This window comes from Manduca sexta, chromosome 15 (assembly GCF_014839805.1).
Source record: "Manduca sexta isolate Smith_Timp_Sample1 chromosome 15, JHU_Msex_v1.0, whole genome shotgun sequence".
NCBI classification, from domain to species: Eukaryota; Metazoa; Arthropoda; class Insecta; order Lepidoptera; family Sphingidae; genus Manduca; species Manduca sexta.
The window spans coordinates 12,815,081-12,834,727 of record NC_051129.1 but is presented as its reverse complement, the minus strand read 5'-3'; the positions used below and the strand labels follow the sequence as shown (position 1 = coordinate 12,834,727).

General features: G+C 35.0%; 1 protein-coding gene across 2 annotated transcripts in view; it reads left to right on the top strand.

The window, feature by feature from the left end:
* The window catches only part of LOC115452886 (adenylate cyclase type 2), a 210,285-nt gene that overhangs the window by 166,826 nt on the left and 23,812 nt on the right, over positions 1-19,647 (top strand). For both annotated transcript variants that reach the window (XM_037438848.1, XM_037438849.1), the window contains exons 6-8: positions 4,698-4,910; positions 17,418-17,545; positions 19,085-19,243. In XM_037438848.1, the coding sequence (XP_037294745.1) occupies positions 4,698-4,910; positions 17,418-17,545; positions 19,085-19,243 (500 nt within the window). The remainder of the gene's footprint in view (positions 1-4,697; positions 4,911-17,417; positions 17,546-19,084; positions 19,244-19,647) is intronic.

The following is a 19,647-nucleotide window of genomic DNA, read 5'->3' as shown; positions in this document are numbered from 1 at the left end:
ACAACTTGAGATCTGATTACGATAGAATAATCATGTTAATATTGAATGTATAATGCAGTGTGTTTGATTTCTAACAGCAGAGGCTTTCGGACGTCTAATGACGTCCACTAAAGTAGAATCTGAACATATTTTTAGTTTTGAAAAAAGGCCTACACCATCCACCGGGTCGACAGAAATATATGTGGTTAAAGTATGCAAGTTTATTTCTGGGCTTAGGGTATTTTAAAGTTTCGGTTATTCAAATGCAAACAGTAAAGCTGGCAATGTATGGACTACTTTTTTTGTGTTGCGAATGTATTTCATGTCACAGTAATCCTCTACCATTAGATGTAATTTCTGGCTTACTTCTTATAATAAAACAAGGTGCCATCAAATTATCCCTACGTAACTCGTATTTCAGTTCCTATTATTTATCTTAAGAAACATGACTAATTATTTATATCTAGACGTTCTTATTGATTTTAGTTTTATTGCCAGCAATAAATAGTTCTTTCTTCCTATCAGTCTTAGTAACAAAAGTTTCCCATAACTATGCTTAGTTAAAACACAAGTTTACTCGCAAAGCTGTAAGTCAAAACTCGCCAGTTTGCATCTTAATAAGGTTTAAATTAGGAAACCGGTGATGTTTTAATAGCTATTTAAGCAATTCTTAACCACCTCTTACCGCTAAAACAAATAAGTGAGACTGTATATATCCCAAAACCTCTCAACTTTCACCTCACAACTCCTACCCATTTTCTAATAAGAACACTCCTAATAAGGCATAATATTTCAAAGAATTTGACACTCAATTATCACTTTACTGCCGTAGTTTCGTGTTTTACAGTTTGCGGTATTACGGTCGCGATAAATGGGTGACATTGGTCAGTGGTCGTGGTATGACGGTGGCCCACAACGACATTTTTTTATATAGAATGGTTTGGATAGAGGTGAAAACCAGTTCAAGCTTTTCTGTTATGTTTTTATGGTTAAACTGCCAGTAGTAGTAGGTTTTTTATAAGTTTACAGTAAATGGCCACACTGTAACTGATGGTGATTGGAGTATGGTCCAAATGGAGCGTCTACTGACGGGAGATGATCACTCTATCTATTAGATATTTATAGTTTAATATTAATATAATCTTGTATGTTGATATACCTACACATTTCCTCACGATTATTCCTTCACCGATATAGCAACGTTTCCCAGATATTTGTGACTAAACAATGAATGCGCACTAAAAGACAGACATGTTTACTTGCAAGCGGGAATTGAACCTGTGATTCCTGTCTCAACAGTCCGTTCAGTTCGCCATTAGACTCTCGCAAAATGTTTTTATTTGCCCATTAGCACACTATAAAAAAAGAATCATCAAAATCGGTTCACCTAGTCAAAAGTAATGAGGTAACAAATATAAAAAAAATACAGTCGAATTGAGAACCTCTTTTTTTGGAAGTCGGTTAAGAATAAGTAATGATATGTCTCCGAAGATTGCGTATTCACGCAATTATCTTATGGTTTCGACAAACAGTGAGCAAGACGGCGCGACGCAACATTGGCGGGACGTGAGAAGTTTGTAATATATTAATATTGAATATATCACATAGAGCTCGCTCTATGTAACGTATATATATTATATACATAGTCTCATGCATCTATCCCATAAGGGTAGCCAGAGACTATGGATTGCCAATACACGATTCTGGCGTGCATCTGTCGTTTCCTCCACCTTTATTAAACTTTTCACGCATTCTTGCCGGTTTAGGATATTTTGACCTAGTCTTTACTAATGTCAGATATCTAACATTTAAAGTTTCGATGCGGTCGACCCCTACCGGCCCTCCCGTCCACATTCGCCTTATACATACTGTTTGTCAGTCTCCTATCATCCACCCTCTCTAATGCCAAAACCATCTGATTCTATATTAAATTTAAAAATAATATAGCTAAGTAGCCATGCAGGCCAACATAGTTGCACTTATGGCAGTTCAAGATATTAAATTTTATCAACTGTCCAGCGTTGCGTCGTCGTCCCGCGCCATCCGCCGTTTAGCGAACCTAGTATATTAACTACGTTATTCCCCAAACTTACACGTAGTCAAGGTAAATGTATGCCAACATGATGCAATTCGACTTAGACTTCCAATAAACAAAATGGAAATGAATAAAACCCCGTTATTACAATAAATATCAGGGGCCTTATTCTCTATCCCGCACGTTATTTTAACAGTGCGTAACAAGCACTTAACACAACGCATCATGTTTAGGACTATAGAGATTTGGCTTACAGAATACCATTTCACGCACATTTCTCGAAGATAACATGACACGGCCGCGTTACGCGTTTATACTATCATACAGAATAAGGGCCCTGTCATGTCTCGTCGCCTTGTAAATCGCAATTCCTGGGAATTCTAATACATGCGGCATCTGACTCACTGACGTTTTTTCCTGCAAAATAGCATATTTTATATAACGCATTCAGTCTGTAGTTTAGAGATAAAGATTTACACGAATAGGGTAATTCCCATAATTACTTATCCATTCACATATACATGCACAATATGACGCCTATTTCTGTTAGGGCTAGGCAGAGATGTAAAATAATTACATTTCGGCAGCTTATTACCAATCACCGGACACAATACCAAATTCCGTGCTGGTATTGTAGATAATCTTTATACGACCCGATCCAGAAACCAAATTCGAAACCTCAGCACGGCTGGTCTACCGTGTGCGCTGCACCGTCGAGAAAGTCAGATATTTTATGACGTTTCTTGAATGTATTAAAGTGAGGTAAAGTAACCTATGAGGTAATAACCAAAACTACTGTTGAAATTTATAAAATTCTGTAATGGAAGGTACATTATAGGCTACCTGAGTGCTTTAACTGTTCTTTGAAAGAGTCGCAAGCAAAGCTAAAGGTATTAAATCATTGTGGCAAGAGTGGAAAATTTAAAGCGCCTGATAAAAATCTTATAGGTAATGTATAAGTGTGGGGCAACTACATGAAAAAACCAGGAACATTAATTGGTTAAGGATAACCGGTTGTTTTAATAATCTTTCATTTGGTTAGCCCCTTTGTAGGTTCACCCTTGGGCTAATAAAAGTTAAACGTTAAATATTCCCGATTAATCTAAATACCTATTTAATGAAAGTGTAAAATGTTTTATGCAAAAATTGATCTTATTTAAATCACCCCGATATAAACCCGTTAACTCTTATTATAAGGTTTAAACATTATCCAAAAAGAATATTTAACCCTTAGCGGTGTCGCCTTTTTGGTCCCTGAAAAAAATTACAAACTAGCAGGCAGCTCTAAAATTTGGCATAGCACTTTCTATATATCTTATCTTTGCATAACACTTACCTTCTATTATTCTTCCTAAGTAGTCATTGGCAGGGAATAGTCTCCCTTAGGTAATTTCAAATCATTTACTATCAGGCGTTTTCGAAATTCCTAATAAAAATATGTTATGTCGCTATGGAGGTATTGCTCTAATAATATGATCAGGCGCCTGAAACTTTAATAGCACTTGCCTTGTAATAATACTACGAGGTACATACACTTACATAATATGATACATATCATCAAGCTTTTCCCTGTTCAGGGGTAGGCGTGAGTGTTATTGCACATATCATATACCTAATATAAGGTTGTATTTAACGTATATAAATTTAATAGAATATATTTTGCTATCAGATTTTGAGGGAAGGTAATTGATTCTTCTTAAAACCTCGTATATATCTCCAATACGGTGCGTTTTTACACACCTATGTACTTTAAGATGGGCTTCTCTCCAATCTCTGACCGTCTTACATTATGACCTTCAAATAAAATTTAAAAAAAAGTATTTTGTGGTGGTTATGCTATAGGTCACTCCTCTATTGTGGCGATTGGTGATGGATAATGATCTCTCGGCAACCGATATTATCTGGACCCGTTCGCTTACCAACGAGTGCAGTGGGCTTCTTGCAATATCCTTAAAGAAAAAATACGATATTTATGGGCTTCAGTGATCATTTAACAATTGACGGGCTGTGAGTTCTTCTGTATTCATGGATAATTACTTTTTTTAATATTAATGTAGCTATTTCAACTCATGTACTTGAAATACGACGGATCGTTTACTGACGGTTAAACAGTATTTACTGGATGTTTCCGGATCCCTTTGATTGCACGAGACTCTTGTCCGCAAACCGCTGCAGTCTTGTTTGAACTCAATTTCCGTTACTTTAAATCAAACAATCGTGGTTTAATTGTCGAATTTTTGTTGCTGTTAATATACTTGGATTGTGTGCTTTCGTATTCAATATTAAATTAAATGATATAATATACTCGACTGCCTCGGTGGCGTTATATTGTGTATGCGATACGACACTGCTCTGAGGTCCCGGGTTCGAACCCCGGAAAGTGATATTGGGTGTTATTTCTTAGTATTGGTACGGAGTCCAGAATTTGTACAGATGTAACAATAGGCTCGTCCAGAGTCTTCCGTCACATGATGTGATAAGAGCCTATCGCCATATAGGGAACAAATTCCAGACTCCAGGCTGATACTGACCAGAAAAACCCAAAATCATTTTGCCTGACCCGGGATTCGAACCTATGACCTCAGAGTACTGCCATACCGCGAATGCAGTACAACTACGCCACCGAGACAGTCATATATTTAATTAGACCGACGAATTATATATTGATACATCTTGTTCTCAGGTCAAACGGTCCATCATGCTCAAGATGGCGGATGCCTGCGCCGACAGCTCCAAGCAGACCCGCTTCCACGAGATGCACGTCCAGAGACACAACAACGTCAGCATCCTATACGCCGACATTGTGAACTTCACTCCGCTATCTGAGAGACTCAGCGCCTCTGACCTGGTGAAGACCTTGAACGAACTCTTCGGGAGGTTCGATCAGATTGCTCAGGTTAGTGGAATAATTTTATAAGGAGAGACAATCCCCGATGTTATGCTGGGTCCAGAGTTATAACGTTTTCGCGGACAAAAGCCGAATTTTATTATTATTTTTTATACGTGCTCGGCAAAGTGACCCCTCTGCACCTAATGTTAAGTGGAGTGAGATCCACTAGAATGTCGACTGACAAGAAATGATTACCACTCAGCAGTCGACACAATTATGTCGGCCTGTTGTAACCGCATAAACACAGGCTGATCCCGGAACGCGACAAACTTACGTGGGCCAGTGTGGTGGGTTTTAAAACCTTGTGTATGGTGGTCGTTATCAGGGCGGGTATAAAATATATCCTACCACGAGCAAACGTGTCACTTACTCATCGGGCATGATGCACCGACGTTGCAATGTACCTATTAAAGTTCCATACTCTTTTTAATACATTATTATATAAAATCCCTTTCAGTTCTTATGTCTAATGGCCACGTATTTTAATTGCAGTTCTCTTTTATATTTAAACTAGATCTGGTTGCGGATATGGCAGCGTGAAAATGTTTTCCGGGAGAAATATTTTCCCAGATAAACAGTAGGCTATAGCACTCAAGAATAATATAATTTCTTATTTGTAAAAAAAAATCCAAATCGGTTTCGTAGTTCCTGATATTAGTGCTTTAAACAAACAAATACACTCTTCAGGTTTTTATATTAGTATAAATTTATTTAAATTACTTTTTTTACAACCTCCGTTGTTCCTTACTTAATTCGTGTAGGCTCGGTATCTATTCGAATGAGAAACACAACAGCATCCCAGCTCTTAGTGGAACTCTTGACTTATTTATCAACTTAACCCCAATGACCAATAAGAGTTAAGTTAAGATAAATTAATTTAATAAAATGATTATTGTTGTAATATTATCTAATGTTGAATAGTTTGTTCGTTTTTTGTTTGTACGCGCCAGTCTATAGTACTACACCGATTTTTAGGGTGATGTAACTCGACAAGGACCTTTGTAGGATCACTTTGTAGTCCGTCAAGTCAAGATCGCATTCTCAGGAATGCATAGAAGTATCAAGTTGAAATTTATATCAAACGCTCGGGTATTTCGTTTCGAAGGCTACCGCTTCCATGGTCACTAGGCTGAGGTGTTATTCGTCCGAAAAGTCAAAACTGCAATATGTACCTACATTTTAGAATTATACACGTCTTCGAATCGTCGGAGGAAAATAAAAATTGTAATTAAATACCTTAACTATAAGTTTGTACGGAACCTACGGTGCGGGAGTCCAACTCGCAATTGTCCGATTTATTTTTGATAACTATTTCATTATTGCTGTTTGCTACTGGCGTTTTTTTCTCGGGTATGAACACAACATAGGCAGAGCCTCTAGCAAACGCACAAGATTGTGCTCATTTATCTATACATAATATAAAAAGCTGTCAGTCTGTATGTGATCGATTTTCTCCAAATCTACTGCACGGATTTTTGTATGGTTTTTACAAAATGATAGTGCAATTCTTGAGCAAGGTTTAGGTTACTAGTGCATTACGGTTTTATGTAAATATACTGAAATATAAAGATTACTGTTGATGAGGTCGCATGGTTGTATTTGTTTTTAACAAGATTACTCAGTCTTATTATTTTGCGATAGTGCATTAAAAATTACTTCAATATAATGACCGGACATGACAGCACGGGTTTTTACAAATTGGGAACGTTAATCAGTTTAGGTTAAAGTTTATCATGTAGTTAATTATTAGCTACAGTGTTTGGCACGCTTGTGTCAACAAGTTCTCGATACAGGGTGATTTTGATGTTACGGTAATAAATAATATCATGTATACGTCTTGACTGCTAAAATTTGTGCCAAAAGTCATCGATGAATAACGAATAGTTGCTCCAAAAATCCCGGTTTTCCTTGCTGTTATTTTTATTTGCAAAAAAATTTTTTTTACGTTATATTACATGTTCCTCGTGTCATCTAAATATTTTTTCATAAATATTAAATAGACACAGGAAATCTATAATTTAATTACATGATTAAGTTGTAATGTTAAAAAAATGCATAATTTTTATACCTTCGGTATAAATACTTTCAAAATTATTTTTTTTGGTCTCAACACTTTTACAAAACATGTATGAACAACTGAAAACTTCGAGCAATTGAATACAAGAATTACGTTGTTATGGCTTGCACGGAATAAAATTGAATGAATAAAAACACATTATTGTAATCACATACAGCAAAATGAATGCGATTATAATATTTCTACAAAATACGTGCTGAAATAGGCGGTCTTATAGCTAAAAAGTGACCTCTTCCAGATTAGATGGACTTGTAGTATGACACTTTATACAACGAGCTGATTATATACCGGAGATTTTTCGAAATAAAAATTAGAAATAAATAACTAAACTGAAAAAAGATACTATAATATAAATAATTTTATTTATATCTCAATAACCTAGAAAATAACTTCAAAACCAACAGATAAGTGATCCAGATAATTGTTTCTAATTATAGAACAAACCAGTAAATATACTATAGGCACATAACGATGCGTCACAATATCAAATTAGGGAAGTGAGACCAGTTGCGTCGGATTTTCCATAAACTCTGATAACAGTACAGTATAAAACCACTGCTGGAGATACACTGGTATCAAAACGAACAATAGCAAGCCACAGTCAAGATGTCGATGATCATCTTTCTTACTCTCCTCCTGGCAGTGATAGTGAGTGCTGATGACGTAAGGGTTATGCGTTGCACCGGTTTTTATTCGTGCTACAAATGCTGTGAAGCAATCGCCCCTGGGTGTAGAAGAGAGAGCGACTTCGGATTCTCCGGCTACGAGGAATACTGCAGATGCCAATGTCCGTCAGGCACTAACTACAGGTCGCGAAGTGACATCATGGACTTGCGTGATATTCTTGGAATGAGGTCATAAGTTTAGGCAAGGTCAGTTAAGGTAAGGTCGGATCGTTGGGTTATACCATTTATTCAATTGACAACGTTTCCTAATACGAACTGGATAAAACGTATAATTGTGATAATGTTCTTATTACAATTTGCAACTAAGCGCCATTTTCAATGAATGATCTCATCCCCTTTTCCGATTTCAAAAATGGACCAATCAGAATAAGGTCTTTTTGACATGCGTACAAATGAGTTATCGATAAGTTCATTCTTGGAATCGGATTGAAGATTGAGATTGAGATCGTTTATTGAAAATTGCTGTAAATTAGTTTTTGTTAGTTTAGCAGCAATATTGGAGCAAAACTAACCCGTGATCCGCTCTTCGCACAACTCACCTATACAATGTTTGTGTAAATTATTGTATTACATTCTTTAATATAACAATTATAATGAATGAAATTGATGAGTATTTTTTTTCTTTGTACATGCCAATATTTGTCATACAGTGTCTTTAAATCACTCTGAGACATTACGTGTTAGGTTTAATGATGCTTAATAATTGTACTGGCTAGTGTCCTTCGAATTGTAACACAACCGCGCTAGTTTTTACTTGTTTACAATGTTGCTTGGCAGCACAAATAGCATTCTACCCAGCGGCTTACGAGAGATCTACCACTTAATGGTTCTGTAGAAAAATATGTCGTATGTGTACCACTTTAGACTTTATACAAATACACACACACACACACATAACGCACCATACACATCATGCCTTTATCTCCGAAGAGGCAAGTAAAGGTACGACCATAGCACCCACTTTTCCCTGTGTGTTTTGTCCCATGCTGAAATTGAAGACAATCCTATCGCCATATCTGTTATATTTTCCAGACTCCGGATATTGACAGAAAAACCAAATATCACTTTATCTGACGTGGGTTTTAAACTCAAGACCTCAGAGCGATGACAATTGCGCCATTAAAACCGTCGAGTTTACATGTTTTATAAGATTAATTCTACCAATTTTATAACAAAATTCTTGTAGAAATAACTACAAACACTGCACTAAACAATGACGGTGTAGATTGCAATGTTTCTCTTGTAAAGTTAATTATGTGAATTAACAAGAACTCATTAGTATATGTCGGATCTTTCTGCCTTGCAATCTCGCAAGACTAGCAATCTTCAAGAAAACTAATATCCACCAACATCAATCTGGAAGTTTACCTTTTACTGTATCGGAGAAACTGGTTGCGCCAAATTGGCTTTGTACTCTGTATTTAGAGTTTAGAAGATACTAGTTTTAAGAAAAATTTAAAATATTGTATTGAAATCTTTTGGATAGAAACATACCTTTGTATTTATTACATTTCTATATATAAATAAAGCACAAGTTTCTGCTTATAGCGCCGCTCGCAAAAAAGTTCGTTTCTGAAATAAAATATGATAGAGCATGATGGATGATATATTATGTACCTTCCTATTAGTAAAATATTTTTCAGAATCAAAATAATTTTTAGTCTAATTATGTTGCAATCAAACTTATAGTTTTATAATGAATCAGATTTTTAATGAAAATTATATAATTTCCCTCTCTCTCTCTCTCTCTCCCTCTTTGTCTGTATATGTGTGTTACGTGATGACGCATTGTAATTTTGGTTGTACACACATTATAAGTTCTTGAAACTACAATCACTAATGTTACTAAATTTCTATTACTGGAGCAGAGTCCCCAACTTGGTACGTTCAAGCGTTGTTATCGAAAATTTGAATTTCAGATGCGAGTTACGACGCTACGTTAGTTTCAGATTAGGTCTAGACTACACTTTTGGCTAGACCCTTAGTGCATTCGTAATACGTTTAGTTTGGTTTCTGTGCAAATACGAGCCATGTTCAGTATTTGAAAGTGTTATTTATATGAATTACGTATACTAATTTCTGCTCATTGCTTTCCTCAGGCCTTATCGAAAGTTTGGAAATTAATAGACCAAATCTTAAGATGTCATATAGTATTTCAGAAAAAGATTCTAAAAACCTGATAAATATAAAAATAGTATATGGAAAATCGATTTAGACAGGAAAATGCCCACACAGGGGATAAAATACTTAAACATTAATTAATTGCAGAAATAAAACTCCGCCCCGAACTTGTCCGATATAAATAAATAAATAACAGAAGTCTTCTCGAGATTGCAATAAACCGTTAAGTGACTCGTTAAGTTCCGAGTAAACAGGGTTAGTGTTTTATTTTCACTGTTCACAGCGTAGACTGGATTTCATTCCGCCGCAATCCTATTATCGGGTAGATTAAATCCTCTGCACATTGTAATAAAAAGTATTTTTCAGTAATCGTACGTGGGAGTCCGTTTGGGTAATACCGTTTAATATGTAATATGATGTAATCTGAATTTATGAATTTCCCTTAGCAATAATAATTGCAACTTATAATTAGGTGTTACGCAATTAGGCTAGTTATTGATTTTTGAATTAATAAGTTTTATGGCATTCAAATAAATTACTTTGAATGAGTAAGACATGTTTGATTTAAAACATCTGAACCTTCAACATATTACAAATATTTATCTACTGCAAACACTATCCGGCCTCTCCACATTAGTATACTTACACACACAACATCACGCATTTATCCCCGAAGGGGTATGCAGAGGTGCAACCAGGGCACCCACTTTTCGTCAAATGTATTTCGTCCCATGATGTGATAGGGGGCGCGTCTATGGCCTTGCAAATTATGCGTTGCGACAAAAAATGATTATTTGGTAATATTTAAATAACAACATAGGCTAGAACAAATTATCATAATTCTAAATTTAATAGTGATAATATTCGGTAAAGTGTTTTCTACAATTTATTTTTTATCATCTGGAGCATATAGATGTGAAGATTCCCTTAATTTGACAAACGTTCTTGTGTAAAATAGGTATACAAGATTCGATACAAAAAAAAAATAAAAAAGCATTTTATCAAGTTTGATAATGTTTTTCCAACAATCCGACAACAAGAAGGATTAGTTTATGTCCGTTACGGACGCTTAAAACACGTTCCGTCTTGATCTAAAGCCTTTGTTTAAAGAAAAACAATTTTTAATTAACAGAATTACTCGCTAAAGACTTAAGCCTTTTTAAAAGATAGTTAATTGCTGTTTTTGTGTCGAGTTTTTTAATTTCTCCCTAGATTCGCGGGATTACTTTGATTTTTATTTTCTAACTGTTTTAATGCTATTTCTCTGCTTTTGAGGTAGTAGTCTCTTATGTAGGATTAGTTAAGGAGACAGGAGAATGAATATACCTAGAACAATAAAATAGCGTGATGCTATTTGTATATGTTAGACCTATATAGTATTACATAATAAGTTATTTCAATAGCGATAAAGGTTCTCAGTGAGCAATATTGTTTGAGTACAAAACAATGGCCTCAGTTATTTGGCGGAATAAAGTAACGCCACCTTCATTCGTACGGAGGTATAGTGAAAAACCACTAAGGTATTGTCATTGACGATGAGAAGTATATATTAGATATACCAACACACAGTATATATAAGACACACAATATCACGCCTTTATTCGTCAAGGGGTAGGCAGAGGTGGAACCAAAGCACTGGCTTTTCGCCATATAATCGTAATAAGGGGCGAGCTCATCGCTATATGGGGCACAAAATTATGGTTTCCGGGTTGATACCGTGCAGATATTTTTTATATAAATATATTTAAATAGTTTTTGTTGTGTCGGACAGGTGTGAAATAAAAGCCAGTTACTAGCACGCTGATTTATTGGCGCTGCGTCTCAGCACAGCGTGTACGCATGTACCTATAGCCTACGCATGCATACATATATAACAGTTTCAAATAAACCGCGATATTTCTCTAAAAAAATAAATCTTTCACTCCGAAGCGGCGAGGAAAAGGTCGTATATACAATCCAGAATTATTACTTTTTCCTTTTCTGACTCCACGACTGTCCACTACACACTCGTTTTCATAAGACCACAATACATTCGCCATCACATCGTATGCAAACTTTCAGACACTTTACAGAGTAACCTCAAGTGCAGGACTAACATCGGATTTGGAATTCCATTTGGTAACTTCTCATATCATGTTGACCGTACATATTACTTTGCAATGTTAGATTTTAGTTATTTGAATATATTTCGATAAAATCTAATATATATCTATACTTATAATATAACGGTGAAGAGTGTTTGTTTGAACGCGCTAATCTCAGGAACTACTGGTTCGAATAGAAAAAATATTTTAGTGTTGAATAGGCCATGTATCAAGAAAGGCAATCTCACATCACGCTATGACCAATAGGAGTGAAGCTTAATGAAAATGTTCCAAAACGGGGAAAACTTATTCCTTTTAAGAATTTTTTAAACATTATATCGCTGTGACCGTGAAGGCTGCAAAGTCGTCGAAACATCGGGAGAAAATAACTATATAAGTAACGGCGATTAGATATAAATAAAATAGTAAAATAGTTTTACTTCAATTTCCAGTTTTTACCCATATGAAAATTTTTACCCTCTTTTTCCCAACCAAAACAAAGGACATTGTCGAAAACGGCCCCAGAACCAACAAAGGTGTGACTAGCACCATAATTATTTATGTATTCTTTAATATTATTTGCAAATATGTGTATAAAACGGACAAGCTGCTACATCCAAAATGAATATATAAAAGTATTGTAACGACTTAAAGTCAAAGTGGCTGACATGTTTACAACTAATTGTGTATAGAGATGTACCGGTTTGACAAAACGATAAATCTAATTACCGATAATTAATTATTGAAACATTTTAATATATACGATTTGTGAGGCGATATGTTCTTTAATTATTATAATAATATTTAATCGAGCAGTGGATGCGTCTCAAATAAATAAGTAGTTAGTTTTAGGACTAAATTGATTATAGATCAAGTCGTCTATGAAATAAGTTTTTTTTTTTAGTTTTTAATTCATATTGATTTACTTTGTTTATTTAGATTCTATATTAGCGATCCGCCCTGGCTTCGTACAGATAGTAGAGCATCATATATTATGCAAACATTTATTTTTCTGTCGTACATTATATTTATGAATTATACATATAAAAAATACCGTTCTTCTCTCTCCCTTCATCCGGGGGCCTCAAACTCTCTCCACATTAAATTACTATCGGATCCGCCCGTGTGAAAAATTTTCTGGGATAAGGGTCCCGCTAAATATTTTTCCGAATAAAAATAACCCTATGTTGAATAAAATCGATTTTTGTATAAATGATCGATATAATCGATCCAGAATCTAATCGAGTAGTATCCCTAATTCTTACTTCATTTTTCAATTCAATTTAATGTCACTCACACTTCACTCATCAGAGACAAATAAACTAGACTCTCACTTTCCATATAATATATTATAATTCTCTGACTCTCACGATATCATTGACGATTCGACTATTATAAAGACTCTGTGCGATTGATTACGATATCGATATACACTGGCTGTGATTTCTGGACTTTGTGAACTGATGTAACAATTTACCTGGCATTGATAACGGATACGGAATGGAAATTGCTTTTTTCATCAATTGTGGCTCTGCTGGCGGGTCCATGATGTTGGAGAACGAGCAGATTCGCCATTGTATACAACAATGGACAGCGCCTCGTTTGGTAAGCACATTTTTCTTTAATCGTACAAGTTTAACTGCCGCCAAACTTTTAGTTCGCTCCTCAGTTCCTGTTCTTGGTAACTGCGTGGAGACAGCGAACAGAGTCTGTATACTACCTACTACACACTTTAGCATGTGGCTGTGGCAACTTAAGAGCAAACTAGCAAGTATATTGTTGATTAAAAAATGTGTGTCATATGCTTGAAGATTTCTTACATTTAATTCAGCTGGAAGATTTGAATACATAAATCTGCTTTCCGTGTGACACAATATTAATATATTGCCATTCTAATTTGAGCATAATGTGCTTTTTTTGTTTTTTTTTTTTTTTTTTCAGGTTGTAGCCCTTGATCTTATATGTACAGCATGTTGGACCACGGCCCAAGAATCTATACATACTTTAGCTGTAACAATGTTAGTAGAAGCTGCGTGCTCTGTAATAGAATGTTGGAACTCTGGACTCGGTGATTGTGATTGGCAAAACTGAATTGATAAATAATACCATAACAACAACCCTCCTGCACAATACTCAGATAATATTTTATAAAACAATGTAGGTGATGACGAAATAAATAATATGAACTAAAAATATTTTTTTATTTGTTTAATTTAATCCTACACGCCCTAAGGGTCTACCAAAAGTGTGTAAAATATGCCATGCTTCTGATGAAGCGTGAATGCTCAACAGTGCGCCCCTATCTGTCTCTTCGGGGAATACGTACGACGTACGTATATATAGAAAATACATAAAATCTGAAGGGTACTCTTAGGGGATGTAAATACTATAACTACATAATTAAGTACCTTTTTACTTATAAAAAATTACATGAATCAAGTCTTAAAATAGCCTGATTTAAGTAAAAAATAATCAGATACCTACATAGTGATGAATTTTTAGGGCTTATATATATAAGATAGGTACTTATATCAATAAAAAGCATATTTAAAGCGTAAATGATAGGACTATAAATCTACCTTGAACATTGAAAAGCTTTCAATGTTTACATTCAATTATAACCTCAAAATCTCATCGTTTTTTTGGATTGATGCGATATCCCAGCTTGTCCGTTTCATAAATAATATGTCATGAGAATTTATTAATGATTCTAAATATTACAAACATTTTTCCATTGCTGTTGGTTCCAGGGCGAATTATGTATGGGCACAGAACAATGTCCTTTCCCAACCAAACCAAACCAACATAACCAAAAATTAATATAGAACCTTGTATATCTATCTACCTACTTGTTTCTTTTATATTTCGTGTAATCTATCGCGTCTACTAGTTATGTAATTTATTGAGATAAATTGTGAGGCCTTCAGTTCAATTCCTAAATAAGGCAAGACTTTTTGTGTGGATTTTCTTCAACATGTTTTTTTAGATAGGGTCGACATCACACAGGCAGTTCGTTTTAACAATATTTGTTAAAAGTGGTGTCAACTCCACACTGGAATATAGGGCTTCTATCTACCCGCTATATAACCCGTCACATCTCAGCGACAAAACGTGGTTACATTGTGTTGCAGATACCTACCATTATAAAATTTGTATGAAAATTAATATTACATTTCACGTGGACTACATTCTACAATCGAATTCGACCGTGTAGACGATATCAACCACATTGCTACCACGGCGCGGCGTAATCACAAGTGGTCGCTGCGATGTGGTGTAGTGGTTGTACGTGTGAATAGACCCTAAGTAAAAAAATCGCATTGTAGATAACGTTAAAATAATAAACATCACAAAACGTTATCTCACTGATTCAATTAATTATATTAAAAGTCAACATAAAATTGAAGAGGAAAGGCTTGTTTCAAATGAAATATAAACCCATTGAAGCTTTCGAAACTACTCCTGAATAATTGAATTCGCCCTACAATATCAATCTGATAATAGACTGGAAGCAATATTGAGTTACTTTCATTAACTTTCGATTTTAATAACCAGAACCAACCAGTGAAGTGTGAATGCTTAATAGAAAGGTTATTGTAGAAGTTTAATACAAAATTGATCATTGATGTAGATCTCAAAGGAAAAAATTGGGATTAGGAAGGGAGAGGACAAATACCATCAACCTCAGAAAGACTACTGCTGAAGAAAGGTCCTAATGATTTCCAGACGGACCTATCAAAAGCGGTCTGCATTTAGCGTGTTCCTGCAAATTTTATCGAGTCGTCTTTGAGTACATCGATTCCCAAAAAATGACTTTCCGAAATTCGCTATTCGGCTGAATAACTACTACTAAATAAAAAAACCTTAACGTCTTTCCCTAAGGATAACATTCTAGTCCAATATCGCAAGGGAAATTACATTGATTAATGCGATCTGTGAAATAGATTAGACAATGAGTTATTTATTAGTTTGATTAAATGGAATGTTCTAGTGTTGTATGTGGTGTGTTTGTGGACTTTTTTTTTATGTTATTGCTTTGAATGATGATTCGTAACTAACCTGTTAGAAGCGGCCTGCATCTAGTAGGTTCCTTCGACCTTAACGAGATCGTCTGTCCACCTTGTAGGAGTTTATTGCACGTTTGTATGCGATGTGATGGGGAATGTATTATGGACTCAAAAAACGAGTGCGTAGTGGATAGGACAGTAGTGGAAACAGAAAATGAAAAAAGTTACAATTATGAATCGTATGTACTTACTGAATCTAAACATTCTTCAGATTCAGGAACTTGTTACTTTACTACCAGTTTGGAAAGCAATGTTGGTACTATTACCTTTCACAACACTATATTAAGGTGGATATAATATAATGTTTTCTAAGTTTGTATGTAGGTGAGTAACATCTGAAATTACTAAACCGATAAGATTCTAGCAATCAACAGACACTGAGTGACTTACGCTACATTTTATTATGAATTAAGGTATAAAGTTGTATAAAGTATAAACCTTGAAAAACTCACAGAGGCGAGCAAAAGTTAGAAACAAACCGCAACTAATAACCACTGGTTTAATTGAAATTGATACGAAACATGTATTCAGCCGCAGGAATGATTGTGTTTTGTGCGCGAGCAGCTCCAATTAACTAAATTCAATATGGGTTAGTCGTGGTCGCCGTGATATTGAAATATAAATGGAAAACTGACAATTCCTGTTGTATATTGGGTTTTTTACGTTTGTAATACTTACTATGTTTGAATTGTATGGTCGAACACATATGTAGTAAAGAGGGTACTCTGGTCGCACTTTCGCCTACCCCTTTGGATATAAGATTGAATTTATGTTTGTTTGCTTTGTGGTTAACAAGGAAAGTAATTTGAAGTGTCGGAATCCACAAATTCTGGCTTCAGTAAAAGAATTAATCGCAATTTATACTTTGAATTAGAGAACAGTAAAGAACTAAGTTTAAAATGTAATTAAGGTTTACAAATATAATTTTCGCGGATTGTTGTCTCACAAACACTCTAGTAGTGTTTGTTTGTGTTGTAGTTTGCACCACAACTCACCAGTTTACATAAAACATTTGTAGCCAACTTCATTAGCATAATTAAAGGTACTTTAATTAGTGTGAAATGCTCCATTGTTATTCTGTTATTGTTAAATGAATTACATTATATTAATGATGAGACGGACAAATCGATTGAAAAATTTGATAGTTCGAAAATTGGGTGGTTCGTAATTTTATATATAATGGAATAATTGGTGGTTAGTAAAACATATGTAGATGGTCATTTGCTGCCTTTTCGCCAAGCTTGTTTTGCTTACTCAAATCGCGTAAAAGAAATTCTAGAATTATAACCCAGCCTATTATTGATGATATTTCCAAAAAATTATATGAAGACAATGTAGTTCCTCATTTAATTTTATCTTTAATAATAAAGTTATTTTTATAAACATTACAATTCTGTATTTATGATTCCGTTGAATACTTCTTTATTAATCTATCTTATTGCTCAGGCAGCACTATCTAGATTTTATTTTGTTCTCAGGAGAACCAGTGCATGAGAATCAAGATTCTAGGAGACTGTTATTACTGCGTGTCGGGACTGCCGGTGTCGAGGCCCAACCACGCGTACAACTGCGTCAACATGGGGCTGCAGATGATTGATGCTATACGGTATGTTCTGGTTTTGTTATAAAAAATTATACAGGATTTTCATTTCTATAGATAAAATATTTTGTTCAATTTCATCCGATGTTTATTTACGTCTCCCAAAGGAAGCGCTTAGTCTCATATGAGAGTCAAAGTAAAATAATTTTATTGTGTACAAAATTTCTACTAGCAATTAAAAAAATCTCTTTTCACATTTATTAGACCTATTTCGCTAATAATTGAGATAATTTAGACATAACTGATCTTAATCAGTGATCTTAATCAGTGATCGATGTCTTTAAAATGCGTATGAAGCATCACTGTTAACTCAGGCTTACATTAGTATTGATGGGCGTTAGGTCTTGAAAGTTAATGACACCAGATCAGTATAAATAAAATATAAAATTAGTTTATAATACATTTTTTAATTGCAGAGAAACTATCAAACATGACCTGCAAACATAGCCTAGATTTCCTTTTTAATTTTAAAAGTTGTATAATTGTAAAATGTAGGTAGATATTGTTACGTTAACTTTTCTGACGACCAATAAATCAGTCCGCCCCATGATGGCTGCAAAGTCTTCGAAACGTCAAGAGAAAATAATAATATTAAAGACCGCGATAAAATCGGAAAATACTTTTACTTCGATGTCTAACATTCGCCTCAACATAAGAAATCATTATGCTCGCCCAGCTTTCAGCATTGAAACCAGCTTTACATAAATCTAAATAATAGCAGTAGTTTTCTTTGCCTTGACACAAATTAAGTCTTGTACTCTATTTTAACTTTTTTATTGTTTTGAATGACCAGACGAGCTTGCCGTTTGGCTGATGGTAAGCTATAAGACCGCCCATAAACAGTAGAAACACCATCCAACACCTTAAATTACAACGTATTGTTTGGTATCCCACTACGCTCGCCATCCTAAGGCATGAGATGTTAAGTCTTATTATATCCAGTAGTTACACTGGCAAAACGGAACACAATATTGACTACACACTGTTGCTTGGCGGTAGAAATAGACCCAGGCAGACTTTCACATATGAGAGACCTACCACCAATACACAACTACATTAAGGTTTAAAGATTACATGGAAGCTTTAGACTAAATGATTGATGACTTCTTCGTAGCAAATACGTAAGACTCGAATTATGTAAATATATCTCGAGAAGCGCTTAGAGTTTTGCTAGTCATTATTGTCAAGATATCCATTAGTGCCTTACAACTTTTGCTAGGATGCTCGTAGACTTAGTTCATGATATAAATAGATAAAGTCTTTCCATGACGCACTCTTGTATATTAATTCTATCTCAAGTTAGATAATAACATTACGCTACCTGAAAATTCACAGTTTCATAAAGCAGATGTCAATATAATGACGTCTATTAAAAGGTGAGCTCGAGTCCGATTTTTGAACTAATACAATATTTGATAGTATTTTACTCCGATCTGGTTTTTAGGTAACCTTTTCTAATTGATAAGGCACAAGATCTATATATTTTATATAGAGTTATATGATGTAACTGCAGGATATATTTATTTATTTTGGTTCCTCACCCAGGTTCGTTCGGGAAGCAACAGGCTTCAACGTGGACATGAGGATCGGGATCCACACCGGCAACGTCCTTTGCGGTGTGCTCGGTCTTCGAAAATGGCAGTTCGACGTTTGGAGCGATGACGTCACGCTGGCCAACCATATGGAATCTGGTGGAATCGCCGGGTAAGATAAATAGAATTTACGTTTATGATTTAGAGTTTTTCTTTGTTTTGGAACGTACTTACGAATTATTGTACGTTTTTATGGGTAATGCTAGTCGTTTACAATCAGATGAACTGCTTGCTTGGATGCCCATCTTTAAAGTGAAAAAGACCTGTTAATAGTCGCAGGAGCTCGCTGGACGCAGGCCGCTTTTGACAGATGGTCTGGAAATATTTAGAGGAGGCATATGTTCGGCAGTGGACTTCCAAAGGCTGATGATGATGATGATAATGATCTATCTGCTTGTTTATGAACCTTTGGGCTGATGTTATCTTTATCCAGCTAATGATCTACTCATTCGAATGTATTGTTTAATGCCAACGAATATGCGAAACAAATAAGAAATGACGGAATAAAAGAAACTG